This window comes from Canis lupus, chromosome 38 (assembly GCF_048164855.1).
Source record: "Canis lupus baileyi chromosome 38, mCanLup2.hap1, whole genome shotgun sequence".
Lineage (NCBI taxonomy): Eukaryota > Metazoa > Chordata > Mammalia > Carnivora > Canidae > Canis > Canis lupus.
In genome coordinates, this window is record NC_132875.1 from 22,406,201 (window position 1) to 22,430,139 (window position 23,939).

The 23,939-nt window shown below is 54.5% G+C and overlaps 1 protein-coding gene across 18 annotated transcripts in view; it reads right to left on the reverse strand.

Moving 5' to 3' along the window:
* Positions 1 to 7,024: 7,024 nt before the first annotated feature.
* The window catches only part of NFASC (neurofascin), a 181,436-nt gene continuing 164,521 nt past the window's right edge, over positions 7,025 to 23,939 (reverse strand). For all 18 annotated transcript variants that reach the window (XM_072814748.1, XM_072814736.1, XM_072814750.1 and 15 more), the window contains 3 exons: positions 18,679 to 18,810; positions 16,626 to 16,695; positions 7,025 to 13,520 (listed from right to left, as the gene is read on the reverse strand). In XM_072814748.1, the coding sequence (XP_072670849.1) occupies positions 13,289 to 13,520; positions 16,626 to 16,695; positions 18,679 to 18,810 (434 nt within the window). In that variant the 3' untranslated portion in view covers positions 7,025 to 13,288. The remainder of the gene's footprint in view (positions 13,521 to 16,625; positions 16,696 to 18,678; positions 18,811 to 23,939) is intronic.

Below are 23,939 nucleotides of genomic sequence, written 5' to 3' on the forward strand. Positions count from 1 at the left end.
CCCCGGAGCCTGCTACATTGTTAGCTGGCGCCCCAGGGGACGGACTTCAGATGGAGGGAAGCGGGTGTGTGTTTTGTTTTGTGGGGTGGGGGAGATCTCTGAACCAAGAATCTATTTGGCTAATGAAGTCGTAATTACTCCCAGCTCACTAATAGGATGAAAGCGGGGGCGGGGGCTCCGTTAAAATCCACTGATGGACCCACCAGAGGGTGCCTGCAGCCCTGAGAGCGGGGCTGGAGGATTGGAAATGGATGTCAGGGCTGGAGGGAGGGAGGAGAGGTGGTGGAGAGGCTCCCCACCACCCCAGTCTACCGTCTGTCTGTGTCTGGGAACTAAGGTTGCTCTTCATGTTCCTCCGTTTAGGATAGTTTAGGATACGGTGAGATTCGAGAGAATGGCCATACTGCCGGTTCTGACCCGCTCCTAGCTCTCTGCTTTGGGGAGGGGGTGCTAGAGGGCCAGGGAGAGTCCAGAGCGGCTGAAGATCTCAGACTCTTTCCGTTGGCTTTGGTGGAATGAGTGTATTTGGAAGTTTGTGCATTTCCCCCCAACCCCCCAGGAAGGACTCTCAGATGCTGTCTGGTTGGCCAGGATCTGAAATGGGCACCTGCTTTCCCCAGGGAGCTTAGCTACTGTGGGACGGAGTGGGTGGCTGGGTGGCTAGGTCTGCTGGGGGTGGGGGTGGGGAGGGGGGAGCCAGTCTGGGATTTAGCCTTTGATTTGGGGAGTCTGTGGAGGGAGGATGGACCAGGGCTCACAGCAGCTCTATAGGTCTGAGACGTGTGCACGGAACAGGAGGGACTAGGCTTTCTCCAGGGAGCCTGCTGACCAACGGCTGTCCCTATGGCCCCTGTACTCCGGGGGTCCAGAGCATGTTCTCTGCCCAGGGATTAGCTTGCAGCCTTGACTATCCCGGCTACACAGGGCTTCATGCTGCGGAAAACGTGGGAAGGAGGCCCAGGTGGCTGTAAGGAAGGACTTTCTGTTTTGTTTTTTGTTTTTCATGGACATTGCCGTGGGCCTGGGGGTGGAGAAGGATGGCAGATTTTTAGCCCTTCTGAGCCTCTGAGAGGATTGCAAGGATGAAGGTCTTTGCCAAACTCCCCTTCCCTGGAGAGAATTGCTGTTGGGTGTTGAGGAGGAAGGAGCCTGGTGGCCTGGAGGAGGTGCTTTCTTCTGTCTGAGGCTTGGGAGTTTGGCTCCTGAATCCCTGGGGAAAATGCACCGTGGGAGGTGGAGGTGACTTCCTCCCTGACCTGGTCCCATGGGGATCCGGGCTGTGCATACTCAGGGTGGGGGCACTGGCTGAGGCCCGTCATTTTCTTTCAACAAACCTGGGCCTCATCCTCTTCCACCTCATGGAGGGCCTGTGGCCCAAGGGCCGGGCTGTGGCTCAACAGCCAGGCGGGAGCAAGAAGGAGAGAGGAGGAGCGGGAGGGAGGGAAGTGGAATATGGACATTTCTTTCCGATAAATGAGAGTGGGTTCCTAGGCTTTAAAGACAGACAAGAGCACTTAGGGGACTTTGGGGAAGTTAATTAATGGGGCTGTAGAATGAACCTCTAGCTTTCAATACTCATCACGGGCCCTCACATCCAGGCACTTGGAACCTGGTAAACTTGCTCTTAGGAAGACAAATATGCTGCCTGCTCACCCCCCCACCCCCGCCCCGTGCCCCCTGGTCAATAGCACACAGACTAAACCACTGGCTGAGCAGTAAATACAGTAATGCAGTGGGCTGGAATACAAATGAGTCCTGCTTACTGGGTGGAGACCACCAGGTCCTAAAGATCAGGGGACTATTCACCGCGAGGGAAGGGCAGGGCTGGATGCCACAAAGGTACAAGCAGGCATGACTACTGGTCCTGTCCTTGAGAGTTCATAGACTGGCCAGGCATAGAAGAGACAAAAGTCCCTGCAGTAGTAGCAAGAACTGAGAACTTCTACTGAAGGCCAAGGTGGGAGGGTTGGGGGAGGGGGAAGCTCAAGAGCAGCCCCTTGGAGAGAAACAGCCCTGGCAGCTAAACTGGTCACGAAAGGTGGGATTTGAGCCTGCCTAGAAGGATGGGGAGGACTTTTGAAGGAAGAAGTAGAGGCTAGGGAGACCATTCTAGTATGCAGAGGAAAGGCAAAGCCTAAGGGGATTCATTTAACAAATTATTATATAATACGTACCATGCACCAGGCACTCTTCTTAGAACTTTCCCCGTTTTAACCGATTTCATCCTCACACCAACATATGAGAGAGCTAGTTACAGTCCTTGTTTTATGGGTGAAGAAACTAAGGCAAGGACCTGAGGTCACACAGCTAGCGCCCGACTCATCTTCCAAGCCCTGGCTCTTCTTTTCCTGGTGCTCAAGGCAGACCTGGAGCAGGATGAGCGCCTATGGCTTCAGCAGCCCCGTCATCACGTGACCACTGGGTGGCCCTGCACCCATTACCCTCCCTCCCGGGCTCTCCTGGGGTGGGGTCGGGAGCCTGCATGTGCCCCCCCAGCAGAGCAGAGCAGAGCAGTAGGGGCCGTTGGAAGAGCCGAGCCGACAGGGGCTGCTCTGACTCGATGCCTTTGATGCACAGAGCGCCAGGCCCAGTGCTTTACAGAGACGCTCCCTGTACACACCCAAGTGCTCTGGAAAGCGCGGGGTTCCAGCGTCAGACAGACCTGGCCGTGAGTTGTCGTTTCCCGGGCACATTACTCAGCAGCTGGCACGACCGGATAGAACCTACCTGCCTTGCGGGCCTGGCTGGCCTGAGGGTCACAGGAGAGGATTTGCACAAAGCGCACATCACTCTCCCCACGCAGACGGCTGGCGGCTGGCGTCAACGTCATTAGTGACTCTTCTCTGAAGTCACTTAATGTAAATGTTTTGTGACCCAAATACCATCTGGTGCCCTCTTGCCTCTTTGACATGGATGAAAATGGATCAGTTCCCCGCCAATTCCATGCCCTGTGAAAGTCGAAGACTCCCCCAGAACGTTTGCTAATTCCTGGGGGTTTGTGTTCCGAGCCCTGCATTCTCCTGTGCTCTGTGCTTCACCCTGCATCCATTTGTGTGTAGACTCCACCAGCTTTGCCAGTTTCTATGAAAGATCCGCTCACGTGATGCAAATTCTTTGGGTACACTGGCACTTCAGGGGGCACGGGGAGGGGACTCATCCCGGAGTACCCTGTCTTCTCCCAGTCCCTCTGATCTAGTGGTCCTCAAACATTAGCCTGCATCACAATCACCTGCAGGGGTTGCTAAAACACATTCCAGAGTTTCTGATGCAGTTGATCAGGGTAGGGCCTAAGAATGTGCATTTCTATAAATTCCCGGGAGATCTTGATGCTGCTGGTGGAGGGACTCTACTTACCGAAGTGTGAATCTTCCTTCTGCCTGTCTCTGCTCCTCGTCTGCCCCCCAGTTCTTGCCCTGGAGTTCCAAAAGCTCCCCTCTCTAATACCGCAGGACTCTCCTGCTGCCCATCTGCAAACTTCCTACCCAGGTCAGTCCCAGACCCTCCGCTTTGTTAGAGGGCAACTGTGATTTTAAATATACGCTAAGTGCTAAGTAATTTCGCTTGTTTGCTTCAGAGTGACTGTCCCTCAGTCTACACAATGCCCCGCTTCTCTGCCTTGGGGTCTGGGGCTAATCAGCAGCAAGTTCAGGGGCGGGGGGGGGGGGGGGGGGGGCGGGGGAGGTGTGAAAGTGGAGCTTGGGAGCCAGGCTGTTGGGCCTCAGCTGTGGCTCCAAATTGCTCTGAGGCCCACAGCCTGGTCCGTGCTCCAGCAGGAACTGACATCAAACAAATGGGCTCTGATGCATTAAGTGGGGAGGGGAGGCCTACCTTCCTCCACCTAATATGGTTTTGAGCATAGTGGCTGCCTTGATGAGAGGCGCTATAATGAATTCCCAGATCCCATCCCGTTGGGGGCAGCTGGGCAAGATGGGGTAGAGCCTTCACTCTTAATGAAGATTGGAAGATGACTCGTCCCCTCCCACTGGGTCCGTTAATCCAGCTCCATGCTGGAGATTAGCATTTCTAATGGGCTGGGAGGCGCAGCCTTCAGGAGACAGGGATGAGGGATGACATATTCTGGGAATCCCATGGGCCCTGAAGAGACGGCTTTGTTTGGCCTCCGTTGAATTGAGGATGGCTTTCTTCAAATAAGCCATTTCTGTCTCCTTGAGTTGGGGGGGGGGTTCCCGCTCTAAAAGTGGGCCCGTGGACTGCCCGTGGCCCCCAGAAAAGTCATATCCAAGTCCAACATCCAAGGAAGATGACACAGAAGTCTTGAATTCACCTAGTCACTTCCTTCAAAGGAACGACTGTGCCATCATTCATCTGTTCACCCATTCATATTCATTCATTTTGTCCTTGCTGTGCACTGGCTGCTGGCCTGTGGCACACAGATAAAAAATCTCTCATACTCAGGATGTTCACAATTTAGGGAAGGAAATAGGCAATACATGTAGGCAGACCCTCTGGGGCAGACATAACATGGATGTGCTGGGGGTGGAGCGAGGGGTCTGAACCAGAGAATTCAGCCCAGTTTGTGATGTGTGTGTGTGTGTGTGTGTGTGTGTGTTATATCAGGTAGGGGGATGACTTCCTGGGCTCAGTATCACCTGAGCTAATTGTTAAAGATCAGGATTTTGTGACCCAGCACAGATGCCACTGGAGAGATGATCTATAAGAAGAAAGGAGATTGGAGGGGTTTGGAGTGGGAGCGAGGAAAAGGGGTGGAATCAGGAATCAGGTGGTGAAGGGGCTGATTGTGAGCAGCAACTACAGTGATTATGGCTTATCTAGAAGGGGCGTGTGGAAGGCCAGGAGGAGAGTGTACCAAGTAGACCTACCGTTGGGCCATCATTCATTCATTTATTGAACCCACATTTATTGAGCCCTTTGCCCTGAATACAATAACATTTAATTTTTTGAAAGAAAACTCTAGTCCTAACATGGCATGTGGCCCTGAGATCAAGACTTACATGCTTTATAGACTGAGCCAGGCAGGGACCCTGTACCAGTGCTTTTGATTACTTGACTGTTTCTCATGACAGTCTGAGGACTAGAGCTTCCTGAGGACTAGAGCTCCATCCTGCTTATCTTACAGCATTAATTAGCACATAGTAGGTTATTAATAAGTTCTTTTAGGTGGAATTGAATTGCCAAAGCTGAGAAATGTGAGAAATCACTGCACGTCAAGGGGAGCAGGAAACAGATTGGAATGGCTACAATTTAGGGTATATGTGGAGGAGTGGTAAAAAACAGGGCTGTGGAAGGAGGGGTCAGGTCACAAAAGGCCTAACATGCCAAGCCAAGGCATTAAGATTTTATTCTACTGTAGTCGGCTGAAGGTATTGTAGCAAACTTGAAAGTTTAAGAAGTGACACGATCACATTTTATAAGATCCTTTGGCTGCAGTTTTGAGTGGGAAGTAGGTAACAGGAGAGGTAAGGACACTATGGATTTGCGATGGGGGCTTGGACTACAGGTGGGGTGGAGGGCAGATTTCAAAGACAGATTGTGAACTTGAGAGTGATGAGAAAAAGATCTTTCTTGTATTCCAAGGAGTGAGCAGGGAGGTTCAGGGGTGTTGTGTGGCATACCCAATGACGTACCCAAAAATTCAGGAGGAGCCAGATCAGGAAATAAGGCCTCAGGTCCCAAACTGTTCTTAGGACCTTTTTTTTTTTTTTTTTTAAGATTTATTTATTTATTTATTTATTTTTTTATTTTTTAAAAGATTTATTTATTCATTCATTCAGAGAGAGCGAGGAGAGAGGCAGAGACACAGGCAGAGGGAGAAGCAGGCTCCATGCAGGAAGCCCGACGCGGGACTCGATCCAGGGTCTCCAAGATCACACCCCGGGCTGTAGGCGGCGCTAAACCACTGAGCCACCAGGGCTCCCCAGATTTATTTATTTATTTATTTATTTATTTATTTATTTATTTATTTATTTATGATAGACACAGAGAGAGAGAGAGAGAGAGTTCTGAGGACTTTTGAAGGGAGAGTAAACACAGGTGGGCTGGAAAGGACCTGGTGGTCCTTTATCCTGGAGAGTTGGGCCTGCATTTTCAGGGGAATCCTTTGTCCTTATCACCTATTTCTGCCTGTAAACCGTCAGTTAGATAACTGTGTGTTACTTCCAAGTGAGCAGAGCAACCTCCCACTCTTTAGCCCCCACACCACGCTGAGCAGAGGGAGGGGAGTGACAATGTGAGCGTGGGGGGGGTCCTTCGCCATTCATCCTGCCTGGGTGACGGCCCCATAAGAATTAGCCCAACTCCGGGCTGACGAATCAAGAAAGGAGGTGTCACTGTGGATCTGTGCCCCCCAGCCCCCACCCAACACAGCCTTCTCTGCCTCTTTCCCTCCCCTATTTTCTTGTTGGTTGAGACTCTGAGTCTCCTGAGAGGGGGTTTAGGTTTGTTGCAGGCAGTATTACTCATTCTTTCAACGACATGAAACGTGCTGGTGTTCTCTCCTCTAAGGCAGGGGAGCAGGAAGAGGGAATAGGACGCAGGGGTTCATTGCACACTCCCCCTCCCAGTGTCCCCACAGGCACTTCCTACGTGGTGCACAAGCACACATGCAGTCGTGCTGAATCGGGGCGTCTCCGTGGCTGTCCACATCTCCCTGTCGGTCACCGCACAGCCAAAATGTAAATTATGCCAATGAGGCTTCCAGGGTAAGACTAACTTCGAGATGGGGGCTGGTATTGCAGAATTCCCTAAGTGGGTGCCAGCTGGTGTCCGTGAGAAACCCTTTTTTAAAAAACATTTATTTATTCATGAGAGACGCAGAGAGGGGCAGAGACACAGGCAGAGGGAGGAGCAGGCTCCACGCAGGGAGCCCGACGTGGGACTCGATCCAGGGTCTCCAGGATCACGCCCTGGGCTGAAGGCGGCGCTAAACCGCTGAGCCACCCGGGCTGCCCTGAGAAACCTTTATTTGATTCCCTGTGTTCTTAATCGTGACACCCCCCTCCCTCTTTCCATGAACCAAGGAAACGAACAGATCACTTGGCCAGAGTCCATTTTGAACAACTTTTATTATACGTTTAGTGTTCTCTATACAAAAGAAATCAGTCTGTGGTGTTTGTGTGTGTGTTTTCTTTTTTTTACAGTGACTCCAAAAAAAAAATTCTGAATAATTTGGCCTTTTCATTGCTCATGCAGTCAGTTTATAAGTCCACGTATTAGATGATCCTCCGCGGCCCGGAAGTCTTCCCTGCTGAAGGTCCTGCTGACCCCTCAGGTAGCGTCTGTCGCTGACAGTGTCGGTTAATGCAAAATAACTCGCCAAGAGGAAAGAACATGATGTGAGAGGGGTTAAGAGGAGGCCTGCCATGGAGAGTTAAGTCTTTAACCGATGGAAAAGAGATCAGACTGCTTTGTGGGTGTGCGGGGGTGCGAGGCGGCAGGTGTGCAGGTGTGCGGGTGTGCGGGTGTGCAGGTGTGCGGGTGTGCAGGGGGGCAGGTGTGGGGGTGTGCGGGGGTGCGAGGCGGCAGGTGTGCAGGTGTGCGGGTGTGCAGGTGTGCGGGTGTGCGGGTGTGCAGGTGTGCGAGGCGGCAGGTGTGCAGGTGTGTGGGTGTGCAGGTGTGCGGGTGTGCGGGTGTGCGAGGCGCCAGGTGTGTGGGTGTGCGGGGGGGGGCAGGAGGGCAGGAGGGCAGAGACGTTGGGAAAAAAAATCTCCCCTGGAAGGAACATTCGCACGCTGGCGGCGGGGTGGGCGGGCGGGTGCCGGCGGGGGGGACAAGAGGTCCCGGGGCCGGCGCGGGCTGCGGTGCCCCCGGGCGGAAGGCGGCCACATTTCTGGCCTCTGATGCTCAGCCCAGGAGCAGAGTGAGGTTGGCAAAGAGCTGGGGGCTGGGCAGGGGCAACACTGACCAAGGACAACCAACCGGGGGATGGGGAGCAGAGAAAAAGAACAGGGACGGGTCATCGATCGGCATCGTTTTTGAAAAACAAAACAAAACAAAACAAAACAAAACAAAAAACAGTGTAGGGCACAAAATTCTGGATTTCTTCTCCCAGATTTTTGTGTTTATTGCTTCACTGAACTCTTTATGTGTGCTGAACTCCAGCCCAGCGAACTCCTGGGGCTGACAGAGCGTCGGCGGCCCTGCTGCCCCGCTTGGCACCCCACGACCCCACGACCGAGGGCCCCAAGTGTCATGAAACAAGAGACGCCACTCTAGAGTACAGTCGAGACTTCACAGTGACAAACACCGGTCCGCTCCTCACTCTCCTGGCCCGGGGTCTGCCTGGCACCACTGGCTTCGCCACGGGCTGCAGCAGACTGGTCTCGGCCTCAGAAAAATCCTGTGTCTTTCATTTTGGGGAGGCAGATGGGGGTGGGGAGGGGAGGAGTGATAGGAGGTACAGAGGGCGAACCAGCAGGACACATGTGAAGTCACACCTCCATTTCCAAGGAGGCACCTGCAGGGGGTGGAGAGCCGGGGCCCAGGAGTCCGAAGGCCCAGGTTCAGCCCTCCCCTCACCCTGATTTACCAGCCGCGCGACCCCTGCCTGGACGTCAGTGTCCTTGTGTGTATAAAGAGTCAGGTCCGGGAGATGAGCTCTGTCCCTCCGCAGGCTGCAATCTGAAGCTGCCCAGAGCGACACCCTGGTGCTGAGCTCACTTCCCCCAGTAGCATCCCAGGACTGCTGTTTAATACTACTGAGTCGATGGAGGTGCCCTGCCCTGGGGTGTGGCTCGAGACACTGCTTGGTGGGGTCTCGTGGCTTCCCTGGGTGGTTGTCCTCTCTGATCCTTCTCTGAACCTATCTCGGGAGGGCTGTTCCCAACAGGGGAGAGAAGGAAGGATGCTGCCCGGCGTGGGCAGGGTGGGCTGGCGACAACGGCAAGGTTGGTTTGAACTCCTGTGGACTGGCCCCTGCCTGGTTTAGGGGATGGGGCTGCCAGGAGTTGGGCTCTGCCTAGGACACTGTCACCTTCTGACATGTCAAGCTTTTTGTTTCATTCATGTGACTCCTCTGATTTTTTTTGATTTTTTTTTTTTTTAAATCAGGGACCTCCTACATGCTTCTTCTAAGCCACTGTGTGAAGTTCAACCAGGATCCCCCAGGGGCTTCTTCCTAGCAGACCAGTGTGTGTGTTTGGCAGGGGCTGCAGGAGTGGTGACCAAGGTGTCATGGATGGGGAGCATGCTCTGTGCCAGCATCCAAGGAACGTGCTGCCCTCCCATGACAGCCTGAGGAGCCCCCCCAATTCAGTGTTAGGTGATGCAGCCTAATAAGACTGAGGCAAAGTGTTAAATGCTTACTCCTTCCGTCCTACGGCTGTTCCTGGGGAAGGTTCCCTCTCTTTCAGATCAGACCCTCTCTCAGACCTGCCTGCACAAATCACCCAAATGGGGTCCAATCTGGGCAGCCTGTTTGCCCTCCAACCCCAAATGGCACACTGCACCCCATGCAGCCCTTCACATCTCATCTCAAGTGGGTCAGGGCATGAATTCATCCTAAGGCAATGTCATAATCTGTACTGTGCCCCCCTGAAAGCACCCTCCGTGCTGTGTGCGCGCTCGTGTGGATATGGCCATGCGTGGGTGCTGGGTGTGGGCAGGGGAGACAGCCCCTTCACTGGAGAGCCCACACATATCCTCAACCCTTTCCTAAGGCTGCGTTCGGGGAAACTATGAAAGCAGTATCTGGCCCAGGTTGCAGATACCCCTAGCAGGGTGAGCAGCGTTGGCACTGGCTGCCTCTCGGACAGGCGGGCACTTCTCCAGACCTTGGGACTTGCCAGGAAGGAGGTGGACCAGATGCCTCCCACCTCCCAGGGCAGAGGCAATGGACAAAGGAAAGACCTGGTTTGCCCTTAAACTGAACCTCAGGGAATGATGGGTTCCGTTCACCAAAAGCCAGGCAAGGTGGGAGGCAGCTGCCCCTGGGCCCTGCGGTGCTGTCCTCAGAGACTGGCCTCCCTGCTCCTTTGGGTGGGCTCTTGCCCCTCTGTGGGGAGAGGTAGTCAAAGGAGAGACTACATCAGGGAGGCAGAGGTACCAACACACAGACAGGTTAAGCAACTTGCCCCAAGGGGCAGAGCAAAGAGGCTCAGGAAGCAGGACTGGTCCTCAGCCCCAGCTGCAGGCTCTGACCACCCCGTCTCGCTCAGCTTTGTGGACCACACATGCTCCCTGAAGCCTCTCCCTTTGCGCCTGGAGCCACTGAGGGCTTAAGCACGCAGGGTGCTCCTAATCGATGTCCACTGTATCCCGACTCTCAGCTCCAGGACTGCCAGCCCTGGGAGGGCGGGGCTGCACCTGACTATGGCTCAGACTCGGTGTTCAAGAGTATCTCCTGGCCCAAGAATGGACAAACGGGAGCACAGGAAGCCACAGCTCTTGGGGCTGAGCATGGCAAGTGGGATGTCTAGGGTCACTCCAAGATGATCCACATTCCCTCCCCCCCACAAAGAGCCAGGCAGGCAGAAGCACCAACAGTGTCACCGTCTCCTGGCACCAGGGTTGGTGTGTTTTCCGGTGGCTGCTGAAGAGCCCCAGCTGGCAGGGAGTGCGGGACAATACTGCTTTCCTGCTAAGCTGTGTTGTGTGGGCTCTGGCAGGGCTCATGGGAAACGGGCTTCCTCTTCCTAGAAGGGCTGCTCCCTAACCCTGCAATCCACACAGCTCTCTAAGCCTCTCTGCTTGGGGGGAAACTGGTTCTCTAGGCTCCGTTGGCTCTTGCTTGCCGGGAGGGCTGTGATGCGGGGGCCGGGGGTTGGGGGGTGGTGCTCAGTGTTCTCAGCACCACAGCCTCTCCACGTGGCTGCTGGCACTGCCTTTTTACACGGAGCGGGGCGGCTCAGAGCTGGCAGGACACAAACGAGGAGCACACGGGCTGAGGAATCGCTTCCCCCAAGACCCCACAGTAGCAGAAGCCCCTTCTGCGGTCCTTGGTTGGGTGGCAGGGGCATGGGTACCATGACGGCACACAGTCCTCTCACCCTCTGAGCCCGTATGTGGTGCAAGGAGTTCACTAGTGTGCATGGTGTAGCATGGGGTGAGGGTGGGGTGAGGGCCTGGGACACTGACTGCTCTGCTTAGATGTGTTTCCTGGAACGTCCGGTCCTTTAATTCAGTCTACAGGCACACTTCCCTGACATTTCCTTGAGGGATGCTGGGCATAGGCTGCAGGAATTCCCAGCTATATCCAAGCAGGTGTCAGAGGAGAGCCAGGGTGGGGGACCCCTGAGCTCTCTCCTAGCCCCCCGTTATTCACCCTGTCCCCTTTCACCATGAGAGAGCTGCCCCTCGGGCCTGCAGGCTGCCCGCCTGGCCTGGCCTGGGCCAAAGGACAGTTACCTGCTTTCAGGTTCAAACAACGTAATTGGCTCAGCTCTGGACTACGGGTTCTTACCTGCAGACCGAGCACACGTGTCTATGGGCTTGCCTTCAATTGACCGATTATTGAGTGGTGCAAGCATTGCTAATACCTTTGTGGCTTAAACGTGTGGCAAATGATGCTTTAATCGAGTCTCTGAAGGACACAGCCCTGTTCCTGCCCAGGCTCCCCGGCAAGTAGCTCGAGGCTCCAATCAGAGGCTGGGCCTGTGGCAGGCAGTCCGTTACCAGGGGTCAGCTTCACCCTCCCGAAACCGACTCTAGCCGTAGCAACAGCTATCGGGTTGCTCTTCGGCTCAAGATCTCTCTGAGGCTAGGTACCTTTGGTTTCAAAAACGGATTAGGTGGGGAGGATGAAGCCCGCGCCTTGGCTCTCAGAGCTGCAGTCTGTGAAGGTCTCCGTCTGGGACAATGGGTTGCAGGGCACGTGTCCAGTGGCTGCTCTGGTCCTGCAGGGACACTTGAGTGGGCCGCCTCCCTTTCCTTGAGACAGACGTCGCTGGAGGCTTCGAGGCTTGCAGGCAGGGGCTGGGAACCTGGGAAGCTGCAGGGCCAGATCAGAGCTGCATAAGGCATACGGAGGGCACGGGGTCCCCAGGCCAGGCTCCACAGCGCGGTCGGTGTGGTGTTCGCACGGGCTCTCCTGATATGTGAATACCCAGAGGAGGGGACACACTGGTTTAGTCCTGGGGGGGAGGGGTGGCAGAGCCCCGATCCACACACTGTGTAAAACACAAGTATCAGCGCCTTACAGAACTGCCCAAGGAGATGCTCTCTGCTAGAGATGAAAGGGGGAGCAGCACCTTACACCCCCAAACACACCAGCAGAGCTTCTGCATTGCATGGTTCCATCTCCACGAGGGTAGCTGTGCAGATCCCTGACCAGGTCGGGGGCACCCTCTACCCTGGAGGCAGCAGGCATGGTCCTTGCTCCCACATCCTGGGTTCACCGACGGGGACGGGGAGGAAGGAAGTCCAAACCCAACTCTTTCCTTCTCTTCTGAGGTGAGCACAGCTCCCCAGGGACCAGACGGCTGGTCTCCTTCTGCTGGAGGTACACAGCCACTGCGGGTGGGACACGGCCCTTCCCCATCAGCGCCCACACCTCTTCCTCACACTCCTTCTGCAGAGCCGGCGCAGCTCTTGTCTTGGGCACTCTGGAGGAAGTGGCAGGGTGAGGGCAAGGAGCAAGAGGTAGGCCCACCTCCCGACTGAACCAGGGCGAGGCAAGGGGGCCTGCCTGCTGTCTCCCTGCCAAAAATACTGTCATTTTCCCAGGAAGGAGCCAAGCCCAGCTCAGCAACGGACAAGGCCAAGGCGAAGGGGCTGGGGGCACGGGAGGCATCTGGCGAGAAAGGCATCCTTCGGAAATACACTGGCCCAGTGGCGGTTTGAATACTAACAGCTTTTCTAGGTAGTTCCTTTACAGGTCAATCCTTTGCCTCTCTGGGGGAGAATCCACCTATTTTTTCTTTGTCCAGGGACATTTCTTCAAAAGGAAAAGAAAATGGAGATGCTGGGTCTGGGTGGGGAGGACCCACAAAGCAAATATAAAGATAACGTGAAGGGCCGTGACCAACAGAAACGGGTGAGTGTGTGTGCCGAGGTCAAGGGTGGGCAGTGGGGGTGGAAGGCTCAAGGTGGCTGTGAGGCTGAGCAAAGGGCTGGGCTCTCTCCGGCTGAGCTTAGCCAGGACTCTAGCTCTCCCACATGGTGGCACCTCGGAGGGTGCAGGGGGTCATCGGGAGGGGGCTTGCGGCTGGCTGGGTGGTCACTGGTCCTCACAGCTCGGCAGACCCCCGTGTTGTACCCTGGTCCCTGAAGGCGGTGGAGGCTGTGTGGTAGGTCTGCGGTGGCTTCGTCTCCCCCTCTCCCTTCCTCCCACTTGCAAAGTAGAGGCTGCGCCCTGGGCGGCAGGAGGGCTCCGTTAGGCCAGAGAATAGATGGCGTTGACAGGCGATGTGGCCTCTGAGCTTTCATTGCCCTCTGTCTCCTCTTTGTCCTTTTTGACCGTGTACTGGCCGATGAAGGACCCATCCTCATTGAACTGCCCCTCGCCACCCTCGCCATAGTCCACCAGGCTGTCGTCGCTCTCTTGCTGCTTGATGGTACCATCGAGGGACGTCTGGCTGCCCTGCAGGGGCTTGTTGTCCTCGTCACTGGCCAGAGAGAGACAGAGAATCAAGGGCCTGGCCCAGTCCAGTGTTGCTGAAACCCAGGTGGGACAGAACGGGGCCACTAGTCTCTTGCCAAGCATGGGTGCTACCCTGCTCAGAGAGGGAAGCTCTGAGGTCACTGGTCAGCTGCCCCACCCTGCCCTACTCCCTGACCTCCCCCGTCCGCTGGATGACAGAAGGAAACCCAAGGCCTGGAGAGGATCAGCATCTTCTCCCAGGTGAGGTGGCAAGGCGGCGCAGAGCCGGGCCTACGCTTCTGGGCTCCTGCTCTGGGGTCCCCTTCATGAGGCTGGGCTGTTCTCTGGGGTGGGAGTGGACAGAGGACAGCCACCCCACAGCAAGAAGAGTCAGCAGCCTGTGAGCCGGGCAGGCGGGATGGGCCAAGGAGCTGGGATGCTAGTCTCCCGTGTGTCACTGTGGGGTTCTGTGGTGTTGGGAAAGCCTTTCCAAGGTTTCACGGGGCCTTCATCTCTCTGTCAGGAGGGGCTGAACCAGCTTTGACTCTCCGTGATCTGTGTGGCCCTGTCTCAAAAGGCTCTGTCCTTGATGAAAAGCAACAGGTCCAGGTCATGGGGAAACAAACCTCACTCCTGCCTCTCCCCTTCTCACCTTGCTGTGGTTTCTGTTGCTCTCTGATTTATCAACCAACAGATGTTTGGGGCCTCAAGTGAGTGGGGGGGGGGGGGAGGGGAGGGGCATACATAGGACTGTGCAGGCCAGCAGCTTGAGACAAAGCCCAGCAAGGCTCCAAGGATTGTCCTCAGAGGCCCTCAGGCCCAGCCCTTCCACCCTTCCTGTGCAAGGAGAGCTGGCAGGCTGGTGGTCAAAGCGGCATCTACCTGCTGGGATGCCTGGAGCGCCCCCGAGAAGTGAGACCCCCCAGCAGCTGGTGTCTGCTCAGGCACCACATCCCTTCCCCTGGCTGCAAGACTCTTGGTCCTTTGACTCAGAAGGGGGTCCAGGTGCTGCTGGCTGCACTTCAGAGGGGAGGGAGCCCGAAGGCAGGAGGCAGCCGGGCCAGCAGTGTGAGTCTGGGTCCCAGCAGGTGAGGCCACTGCAGTGCACACAATGTCCCCTCCCTGGCCCCCAGGCCACACTGAGTCCTTCCTGGGTGTGTGTTTGTAAGGGGGGAGGACAAGTGGCTGAGTTGCCATTATAGTGGGCAGCGCATGTTGGCTTCTGACAGTAGTGCTGGGCAGAGACAGCTGTCAGGGGAGGACCTGGAGCCAGAGGCCGAGCTGGGCGTTAGTACAAGGACAGCTATTAGCTACTCCCTCTATGCCCCAGGAACGGGCCTGTGTCCTCTGCTGGCGGAGCTACGTGAGAAGCAGCAGGTCTAGAGGGCTCCTCTGAGTCCATATGGGGAGTGGGGACTCACGTTTTGAAAACTAGCAATTTCTTCCTGGTCCTTGCCCCACTCATGGGTCTTTTCTTACATGCCTCCCTCCCAGGAGCATGAGGTTTGTGTCTGTGTGATCCTAGGGGATTCCAGGTACCTAAGCCGCATGCAGCCACTGGACACTAATGGCCCAGCCTGGGTGGGGGGCAGAGGGAAGGGCTTTAGTGTGTCAGGTTCTTACAGGGAAAGAGAATCTAGATCTGGAAAGAACAGACCTCTTCTAAGGGAAGCTTGAAAGGAACCAGAATGACTAGGGGGACCTTGGTCTTACTCCCTGTCAGCCCATCTTCCCAAGAGACCTTGGAGAAACAGGTGGAGAGACGAGGGAGAGAGACCCACCAGCGAGGTGCTTGGCTGCGGAGCTCACACTGAGGCGGGCGAGTGTGTGTGCGTGTGTGTGTGCATGTGCGTGTGCATCCGCGGTGTGTGGGCTCATGGGTGCACCTGTGTATGTATATCCAGGCTCAGTGTGGGTGGCACAGGGGAGTGGGTGGGAAGAAGGCAGATATTTTTGCCCAACAGCTTCGGTGTCTGGGGGAGGAGAGGTGCCTGAGGAAGCAGCTTCTCTCAGCACAGGAGGGCCTCACCCCTTCTCTGTTGCACGGAGGGCTTATGGGAGGGAAACCCCGTGTTCTTTGGAACTGGTGGCTAGGGAGTAGGTCTCAGGCCGAGGGGAAGATGGGCCCTGCCAGGGATGCTGGGGACAGTCAGGGGAGGGGCCTCTCTCCTCATTGCCCTTTTAGGAGATACTGGGAGTGTAAGATATATGTGGTACGTAAGCCTCCAGATGGGCTCCTGGGTGGGCAGGGGCTCTGGGCAGCATCTGCCCACCAGGCTGCTGATGAGCAGAGTCAGGGGATAAGGGATAAGGAGAAGTCAGGGGAAGACAGGGTGGTCTTGCCCCAGAGAGTAACAGGGTAGAGGTAGGAAGTAGGGCTCTAATCAGAGCATTTCCTCCCATCCGCCTTGGTCTGGGAATGAGGCTTCCGTGACCCACTGTGCATCATTCCTTAACTCAGAATACACTTGCCATCAAAATGGGAGATGACCACTTTATGACACCAGCCGCAAAGGCCCATCCAGATCTAAGAGGGATCATGATGTTGCAGGACCACAGAGCTGGAAGTCGGGCCTTGGCTTCTCCAGCTCTGCCATAAGCTCACTGGGCAGCAGGTGTGCAGGGGAATTATAACCAGGTCACTTCCTTGTCTGGGCCTCAGTCCTCTGATTTGTGATGGGCCCCAACCAGTTGCCTCTCTAAGAACTGTTCAAGTTCATGAGGAAAAGGTCTAGAACACCTCACCCTCATGGCCACCACCATCACTCATCCCTCACTGAGTTGAGGTTTCAAGACAATACAGCTTCTCCGGGTCACTGTCTTTAGGGTGAGGGTGGGGTGTGGGCACAGAGAGGAAGCCAACAGCTCATTTCACAGCAATAGCATTGCCAGTGTCTGCTTTCAGAGGAAAGAGGTGAAACACACATCCAAGGAACTCAATAAATTTGAGCTGTGCTGTTGAATGAGAGGAACCTGTCCCTCAAATCCATGTCAGTGTGCCAGGAACGTCCTTCCTGTGGGGATGCAGCCCTGTCTAGTACACTCAGGACAAGGAGGAGCTGTCAGAGAGGCAGAGGTGACAACTGGATGCATGGTGGGATGGGGACCATGGGCCAAACGGATCACCCACCTGTAGTCAAAGGAGCCATCCTCTTCCTTGGGGTCTTCGGGGCCAAGAGGAACGTCCTTCTTTTCTCGCACTTGGCCAAGGAGAGAAGCAAAGACACAGATATGGTGATTATGCTCCTGCTCCACAGGGCCCCGACCGTGGAGTCAGTGTCACTCTCCCTTTCAAGGAGGTACCATCGAGGCCTCCCTTCTTCTTGCTTCCCACATTTAACCAGCTGTCAAGTTGACACCTCATCCCCAGTGCTTCTGCACATCTCTGTTGACAACTGAAATCTCCTCCCCCCACCTCTCCATGGGGTCACCCCTAAACACTGAATGGATGTGACCCTCTCTGGCACCTGTCTTATTCTGCTCTGTAGGATAATTGTTTATGCACAGTTTGTACAAGGCCCCCAGCAGAGTACCCTGGGCAGAGAGGACACTCCATCTCTGGAATGGAAAAGGCTCTCATGTCTGTGATCTCACTAGCATGTGTGACTCTCTTTTCCCACACCTCCTCTGTGGCTTGCACACCCCCACCCAAGGGCCTGTCTGGTTGGGTTGTGATCTTCCTGCTATGCCGGCTGCAGTGTCTTGATGGAGAGATCACCTTTCCTTCTAGTGCCCTTAGCACCCAGCACAGAGCCTGACACACAGGAATACGTACGCACACGACTACGTATCCTTTCTGAGGTGCAGGGCGGGATCATCTCCCCCATTTTAGGAGAGGGAGACTGAGCCCTTCAGAGGTGAAGAACATGTCACATAACTCATTAGTAACTGAATAAAGTCTAGCGTGAAGGCAAGAGCCTGGGCCTCATGGTTTGCTCATCTTTCTAGCACACTAGCACGATAAGCTGTGAGAAGAACTTTCTGGAAAGGAACACTTTCTAAATGGGCAAAGGGAGGCTAGAAGGTTATCTGATGAGTTAGGGTGGGGATGAGCTCAGTAAGGATGCTCTTCTCCCTGACTGGCTTTCTCTTTTATATGAGAAAAACAATCCCAACACAGCACAACAAAGTGAAAAAAAAAATGCTCTTTGCCAATGAAGAATGATAGTTTCCTGCCCTCCCTCACTTAACGCAGAGGCAGAACTCTTTAGAATCCTAGGGTCTGAGGGTATGCGGGCAGGGGAAGGGAATAAAACAGAATCTTCTCTCTGAGTTGAGTTTTTTAGGGGGACCCTGGAGGAGGCCTTGTTTAGAGGTGGGGAGAGGCAGGCATTTGGGGAGCACAGGCTGTGCTTGTCGATGGAGCTTTGGGGAGCAGGGAGCAGTTTTATTCTGCAGCCCAGCAGGGTTTTCACTCACTGGGTCATCCATTAGCCTGTTTTCTGTCATTCTAGCCACCCCATCACAGATAGATGGCTTTGTTGCCCCTCTTTGAAAAACAATCAATATTTCCAGAAGCAAGAATGCCAGAGGTCCTTGTTCTTGACCTTGGTTTGTCTGGGCTCGTGGATCTTGGGGCCCCCAGAAGAGAAATGGCTCTTTGGGACTTTAGGGAAGCCCACAGCTCTTTACCGATGGGGTCTGTATCAACGCCAGCCTCCCCTCAGCCTCTGCATGCAAGGAGCTCCTGACCCTCTGTTGGGATATCTATCATTACAGCCCGGTCACCGAGAGCCTCTCTCATGGGTGCACTTCCTCCATCCAGACCCTCCCTCCCCTCTCTGTTCTCTCTCTCATGGTGAGAGAAAATGCCTTTCTTCCTTCCTCCTTCCTTGGGACACAGGATCCTAATGAGATTCAGGCTGAAAAAAGCCCATTTACTGAGCAGATGGATGGTGAGTCAAGGGGAGGGAAGGTCATTCTTAATAGGAGCCAGGGCTCCTTCTACCCCCTCTTTGGAGCTGCCTGGACCTCGCCATCCATCCACCTCAGGGGGACTTAACTCAGATGCTTTCTGGCAGCTCTAGGATGCATGGACACTCAACAAGAGGACTATATGTCCAAGTTGGGCCAGGATTGGGCTCACTGGGAGAACAGAGCCTCTGGATCTGGCTTGAGACCTGCTGGCTCCCAGAAAGCTTTCCGGCCCATTCCCCCAAGCCTACTCCTCCGATACATCTTACCTGGGTATTTGCCACCTCGACTCCTCTTGATGAAGCAGACGATGAGCAGGATCAGCACCAGGAGGGCGATGGCACACATGAGCCCAATGAACCAGCCCTGGGTGGCGATGTCTGCCTGGTTATTGGTGTAAGCTGGTGGGGGAGGGCCAGAAGCAAACACACGAGTGATTTCCCATGGGGGAGGTGAAGAGGGAGATGAGGGGGAAGGATGGCTATGTCATGTCGCTGTTCCTCCTGGAGCCTTATGCTACCACCTAGCAGCCCTCTGGCCCAAACCACCCTGCTACAGGTACAAAGAAAAAACAATTAAAGAGCCAAGGTCAAAAGGTCAGAAAAGAGGCACTGGTAAAGGGTACAGGGAGCAGAATAAGCAGCAGAAGTGTGAACAGGTCCTTGTAGGGGAAGTTTCCTAAGGATGGGGCATGGTATTCTTGCAAACTGGATGGCTGGTCACAGCCTGGTGGGGAATTGAGGGAAGGCCAGGGATTGGTTAAGGAGGTACGATTCCCCCATGAATGCACCTGGGGTGAGCAAATGGGACTCTGCTACCCACTGGGGAACGGAGGCCGTGGTTACCCTGCAAAACCTGTTATAAGAATAACTTTGGAGGGACTGTGTGGGCAAAGAATAGCAAGTTCCCCACCAATAAGGCCCCGAAGCCAACCAGGTTTCCTGGCAGTGGGTGCTGGGCAGGGTATAGTTTCAGGATGCCCGAGACTTTTTCACGTCCCCCCAACTGGATTGTGTGCTCCCTGACAGTGGAGACGATCCCTGCGCAGGTACTCCCAGGTGGGCTGGTGGTGAGGCTGGGGCTGGGGCCACACCTTCAGCACACCCCATGCCACTTCCAGACGTAGAGGACCCCCACACACACACCGCCCTGTGATGAGTCCCTCTCTATCCCTGCCTGGAGTGCATGAAGACATCTCAACCTGGGCAGACCCCTTCACAATTCAAAGGACACATGGGTAGGCGTAGAGGACAGGCGCTCAGGTGTCATGTGATGGTGTCCTGGATGACCCAATGGCTGGAATTAGGGTTTGGGAGGGGATCTAGAGTGGGCAGGACCCACTCGCTCTTCTTTCAATGGGCTAGAGAACAACCCCCTCGTGAAACCCAGCCTGCCATGGAAACCAAGACTTGGGAGGAGAGGCAGGATCCAAGCGACCAAGCAGACCCAACGTAATCTGGAGCCAGCCGAGTGAGCCGAGGGGCATCTCAGAGCACAGTCAACAGCAGGGTCCCAGAGAGCCCACAGGCCCCAAGCCAAGCCCTGGGCCTCCTCCCGGGAGGAACATAAGGAACAGAGGGGGCTCCCGTGCCCCGGGGTCTTTACCACATGCTGCTTTGTGGGGCAGGTGCCTGGGTGCAGTCCTACCCTTTGCTCTTCTTGGACAGAGAAACCGTCTTTATAGCCTCCTCTGTGCCCAGACAAGGGCACTGTACCAGGAAGGGTCTGGACAAATGGGGAAGACTGATAAGTGCTTTCATGCTCGGGCTGCCCCGGGCTGTGATTACTCGATCTGTGTCTGTGAGGGTGAAGTCCCATCCCTCCCACTCCTGTTCCCGCAGGCCGTTCCTTGTGCGGGGCCACAGACATCCTCCCAGCACCCCACGTAGGAGCAACTCGCTTCCTTCCTTCAACCCTCTAATGCTTCCCATTGTTACTGGGGAGAAACCTACATTCCTACCCTGTCCTGGCCCCACGCAGGCTGGTCTCAGACACTGAGCGCTCGTCCTATCTCCCACCCTCTCTCCTCCAGCCATACTGGCCACTTGATCTCCAACCTCAGGGCCTTTACATGTGCTGCTCTTTCTTCAGATGGCTGCCTCCGAAAGCGTCATTTCCTCTTAGAAAGCCCCTTCCAGACCTTCTCAGCTAATGCCAAAGCCCTCTCTCCCAACCAGCCACTCCCTGAGGGCTCTCATTCCTCTTTTTCCTAGCACTTGTTTCCATCTGAGGCGGTACTCATCACAGTGCACACTCGGAAGCACGTCCTGTGGGCTAGTCACTGCTCTGAGTACTTCTCCCCTCATCATCCAATTCAGTCTTCACAACCCCACCAGGTAGGCTTCATTATCCCTATTTTACAGATGAGAAAACTGAGGCACAGAGAGGGTCTTGAGGTTGTGATTTGCTCATAAGCTACGTGCACTTCAGCTGGACATTTGTTGCTGCCTGGATCCCTCCACTCCCCTCTGCCTGTCCCCCCAAACTGCTTCTCCCTATCCCACTGCCCCACGCTATCCTCTTTCTGTGTTGGCAACATCACCCACTCTGCTCGGTTGACCACTGAAACCTCACAGCCTCCACAGCTGTCCCTTTCTCTGTGGCAATGGTAGCAGCTCTCCTTTCCCAGGGGGGCTCAGTCCTAGAAGGCTCTCAAATCTTCCAGCCCTCCACCCTCTTTGCTCTCTCCTTCCTTCTGCTGTTAAACACATTGAAGCTTCCTGTATCTTAAAGCAAAAACCCTAAAAGAACCGGCCAGACTTTTCAGCCCTGGCTCAGATAAACTCCTTCATCTTCCATGGTCTCCAGTTCCCATCAATTCCTTCCTCCAACCCTGTCAGGCCAACCTCAAGACCCTCTCTACTCAGTGTTTCTTTCTTTCTTTTTTTTTTAAGATTTTATTTATTCATAGAGACAAGGCGGGGGGGGGGGCGGCGGCGGCGAGGCAGAGACACAGGCAGAGGGAGAAGCAGGCTCCATGCAGGGAGCATGACGTGGGACTCGATCCCAGGTCTCCAGGATCACACCCCGGGCTGCAGGCGGCGCTAAACCACTGTGCCACAGGGGCTGCCCACTACTCAGTGTTTCAGCTGGAGTGGGTCTTTACCAAACCTGCTCCTACATCCTTGGCTCCTACCTTTCCTTTACTGACTTTCCAACCGGCAATCCCTTTATTCCTCTTGCATGGTCCGTCCAGCCAGCTCTGTGGCTGTCAGCCCTGTGTCCCGGGTGACATCCTCTGAACATCTCCTTGGATGGTCTGTCTGCTTGAAATGCAACCCATGTCTTCCTGCCCTCGCTGCTCCCCGCTCTCTCCAGCAGCTTCACCATTCCTGCCATCCCTAAGGGTTATCATTTCTCCTTCCAAGGTCTCTCATGTTTGCCTCATTGCTCCAGTCTAGAGGGTCCTCTCCTCACCCTAGGTCTATCAGATCCCAAGGATACAATGACACATCGTGTTGTTATGCTCCCGGGACACCTCCCATCATTCCTTGCTCTGCACTTCCCCTCCCTGCAACTTTCCCACCATGCTCGAGAGCCTTGCCTGCCACCCTTCTTGTTCTCCACCTTTCTACACTCCACCCCCTCTTTCCTGAATCTCCCACTCCTCCAGCTCACACTAATCTCAAAAGTCCGATTTCACCCCTGTTGACTCTGCGAAATGTAACATTCAATTGCTCTGTTTTCCTGGATCCAGATTTTTAATTATACTATCAAAGGCTTGAGAACAGGAGAGTCTTTGGGCCACCTAGTGCTTAGCAGGATGCTGGTCACATAGCAAGCAGGCAGTGACTCCTTAGTAAAGATCAGTTTAATCCTAATTTAATATGGTTAATTTGGGACACTTGCTGGGGTCACAGGGACATTGGCCTGGCCATGCACCATGCCTTGAATTTGGATGGTGGTTCCCACCTTCCGCAGAGCAGTTGGCTTGTAGGTCTGCAGTGACTTGTTTGCTCTGCTACCATCTTCCTGATGCTTGTTCTGATAGGCCCTGACAAGCCATCTCCCTGGGACTCCCTTTCTTTTGGGAGGGAAAGTCACAATTCCAGGGAGAGTGGCCATATGGGCAATCTGGAAAGCAGATGTAGCTCCCCATTCCTGACAGCACCTGATGACACCTCAAGTTCCAATGTTACCTTCAGTCCTTACCAAAAAAGTTCAAAGAATGTTCTGAACCCAGAAAGCTGGACCCAAAATCCAAGTGGGTTTTGTACCTATGTGTGGTGCTGGATGTTAACTAAACTTATTGTGGCCGTCACTTGGCAATATATACACATATCAAATCATACATTGTTCGCCTGAAACTAATACAATGTTACGTGTCCACGATATGTCAATAAAAACCAGAACCAAAACCAAATGGGATCTGGGATGAGGTAGGCTCAACCAGACTCCATCAAAATGATTTAATTTCTCATGAACCAAAAGCAATTTAGGACAAGATGATCTCACTCACAACGTGACCCGACACGGTGGACTCTGAGACGGAAGGTATTGTAGTGAGGCTTCAGAGCATTACATTTGGCTGCCAACATCACTCTTAATCGATCTGTTCAATGTGTTTCAAGATTCCTAATGGACACAGTAATGACAACATTCAAAGACCAGGATGCATTTACGCTCCCCAACTTCCACTGGAACAGGAACCGGAAAAGCACCTGCTCCTCTGGTCCACAAAGCCTGGCAAACTAGGGTCCAAATGCCTCTTCCTCTAGACCAGAGGCCCTATTTTGTGTGCCTTCCACACACCGCTCTCTGTAACACAGCTCAAAAATGGGCCATTCATCTGCAAGGCAGGCAGTCACTCAAAGTCTGCAGAATTTCAGAAATAGGGATAGATGAACAAATATCACAGGGGTAGACTTCCTTCAGATGTATTTGGGCTTAGCTGCTCTTCCTTAAGCACCATCTGCCGCCTCCGCATCACCACCATGACCCATCCTGGGTTTCTTCCAAACAGCTGAAAGAAGCTGACTGCAGTGACGTCCCCCGTGTCCCTCCTCCCACCGTCCCAAGGGCTGGCCCACTGGCCCACCATCAGCACCTGCCTGCTGTCACCTTGCCCCTTCCCACCCACTCCAGGACAGAAGAGCTGACGAGCGCTGCCCCCCACCCCCCTGGAGTCCAGAGTTACATGTTTGCGGCCCCTTGGGTGTCTTTGGCTTCAAAAGCTTCAAAGAGGTGATTAACTTTCCATGTGGGATCTTTCTGGTAAAGGTCAGGGAGGCGGTTAGCATTCCTAGTGGTTTTCTTCCATATCCTCCCTGAACCACTGCCGCATGTTTGAGTCTGTGGACTAAAGTGATGGCCTGTGGTCACCTAAATGACCAGTGGTTGGATCCAGAGATGCTCATAAACCCTTGCTTTGAGGAGACCCTGGGACCTAGAGGATCATGTGAATTTGGCTCCGGAGTCTACCCACAGGATACACAGTGTGCATTTTCCAAGAATCCAGAAACACACAGCCTTCAGAAAGCAAAAATATTTCCCTCCCCTATGTGGTTTGCACATAGTAATTTCTAGCCAG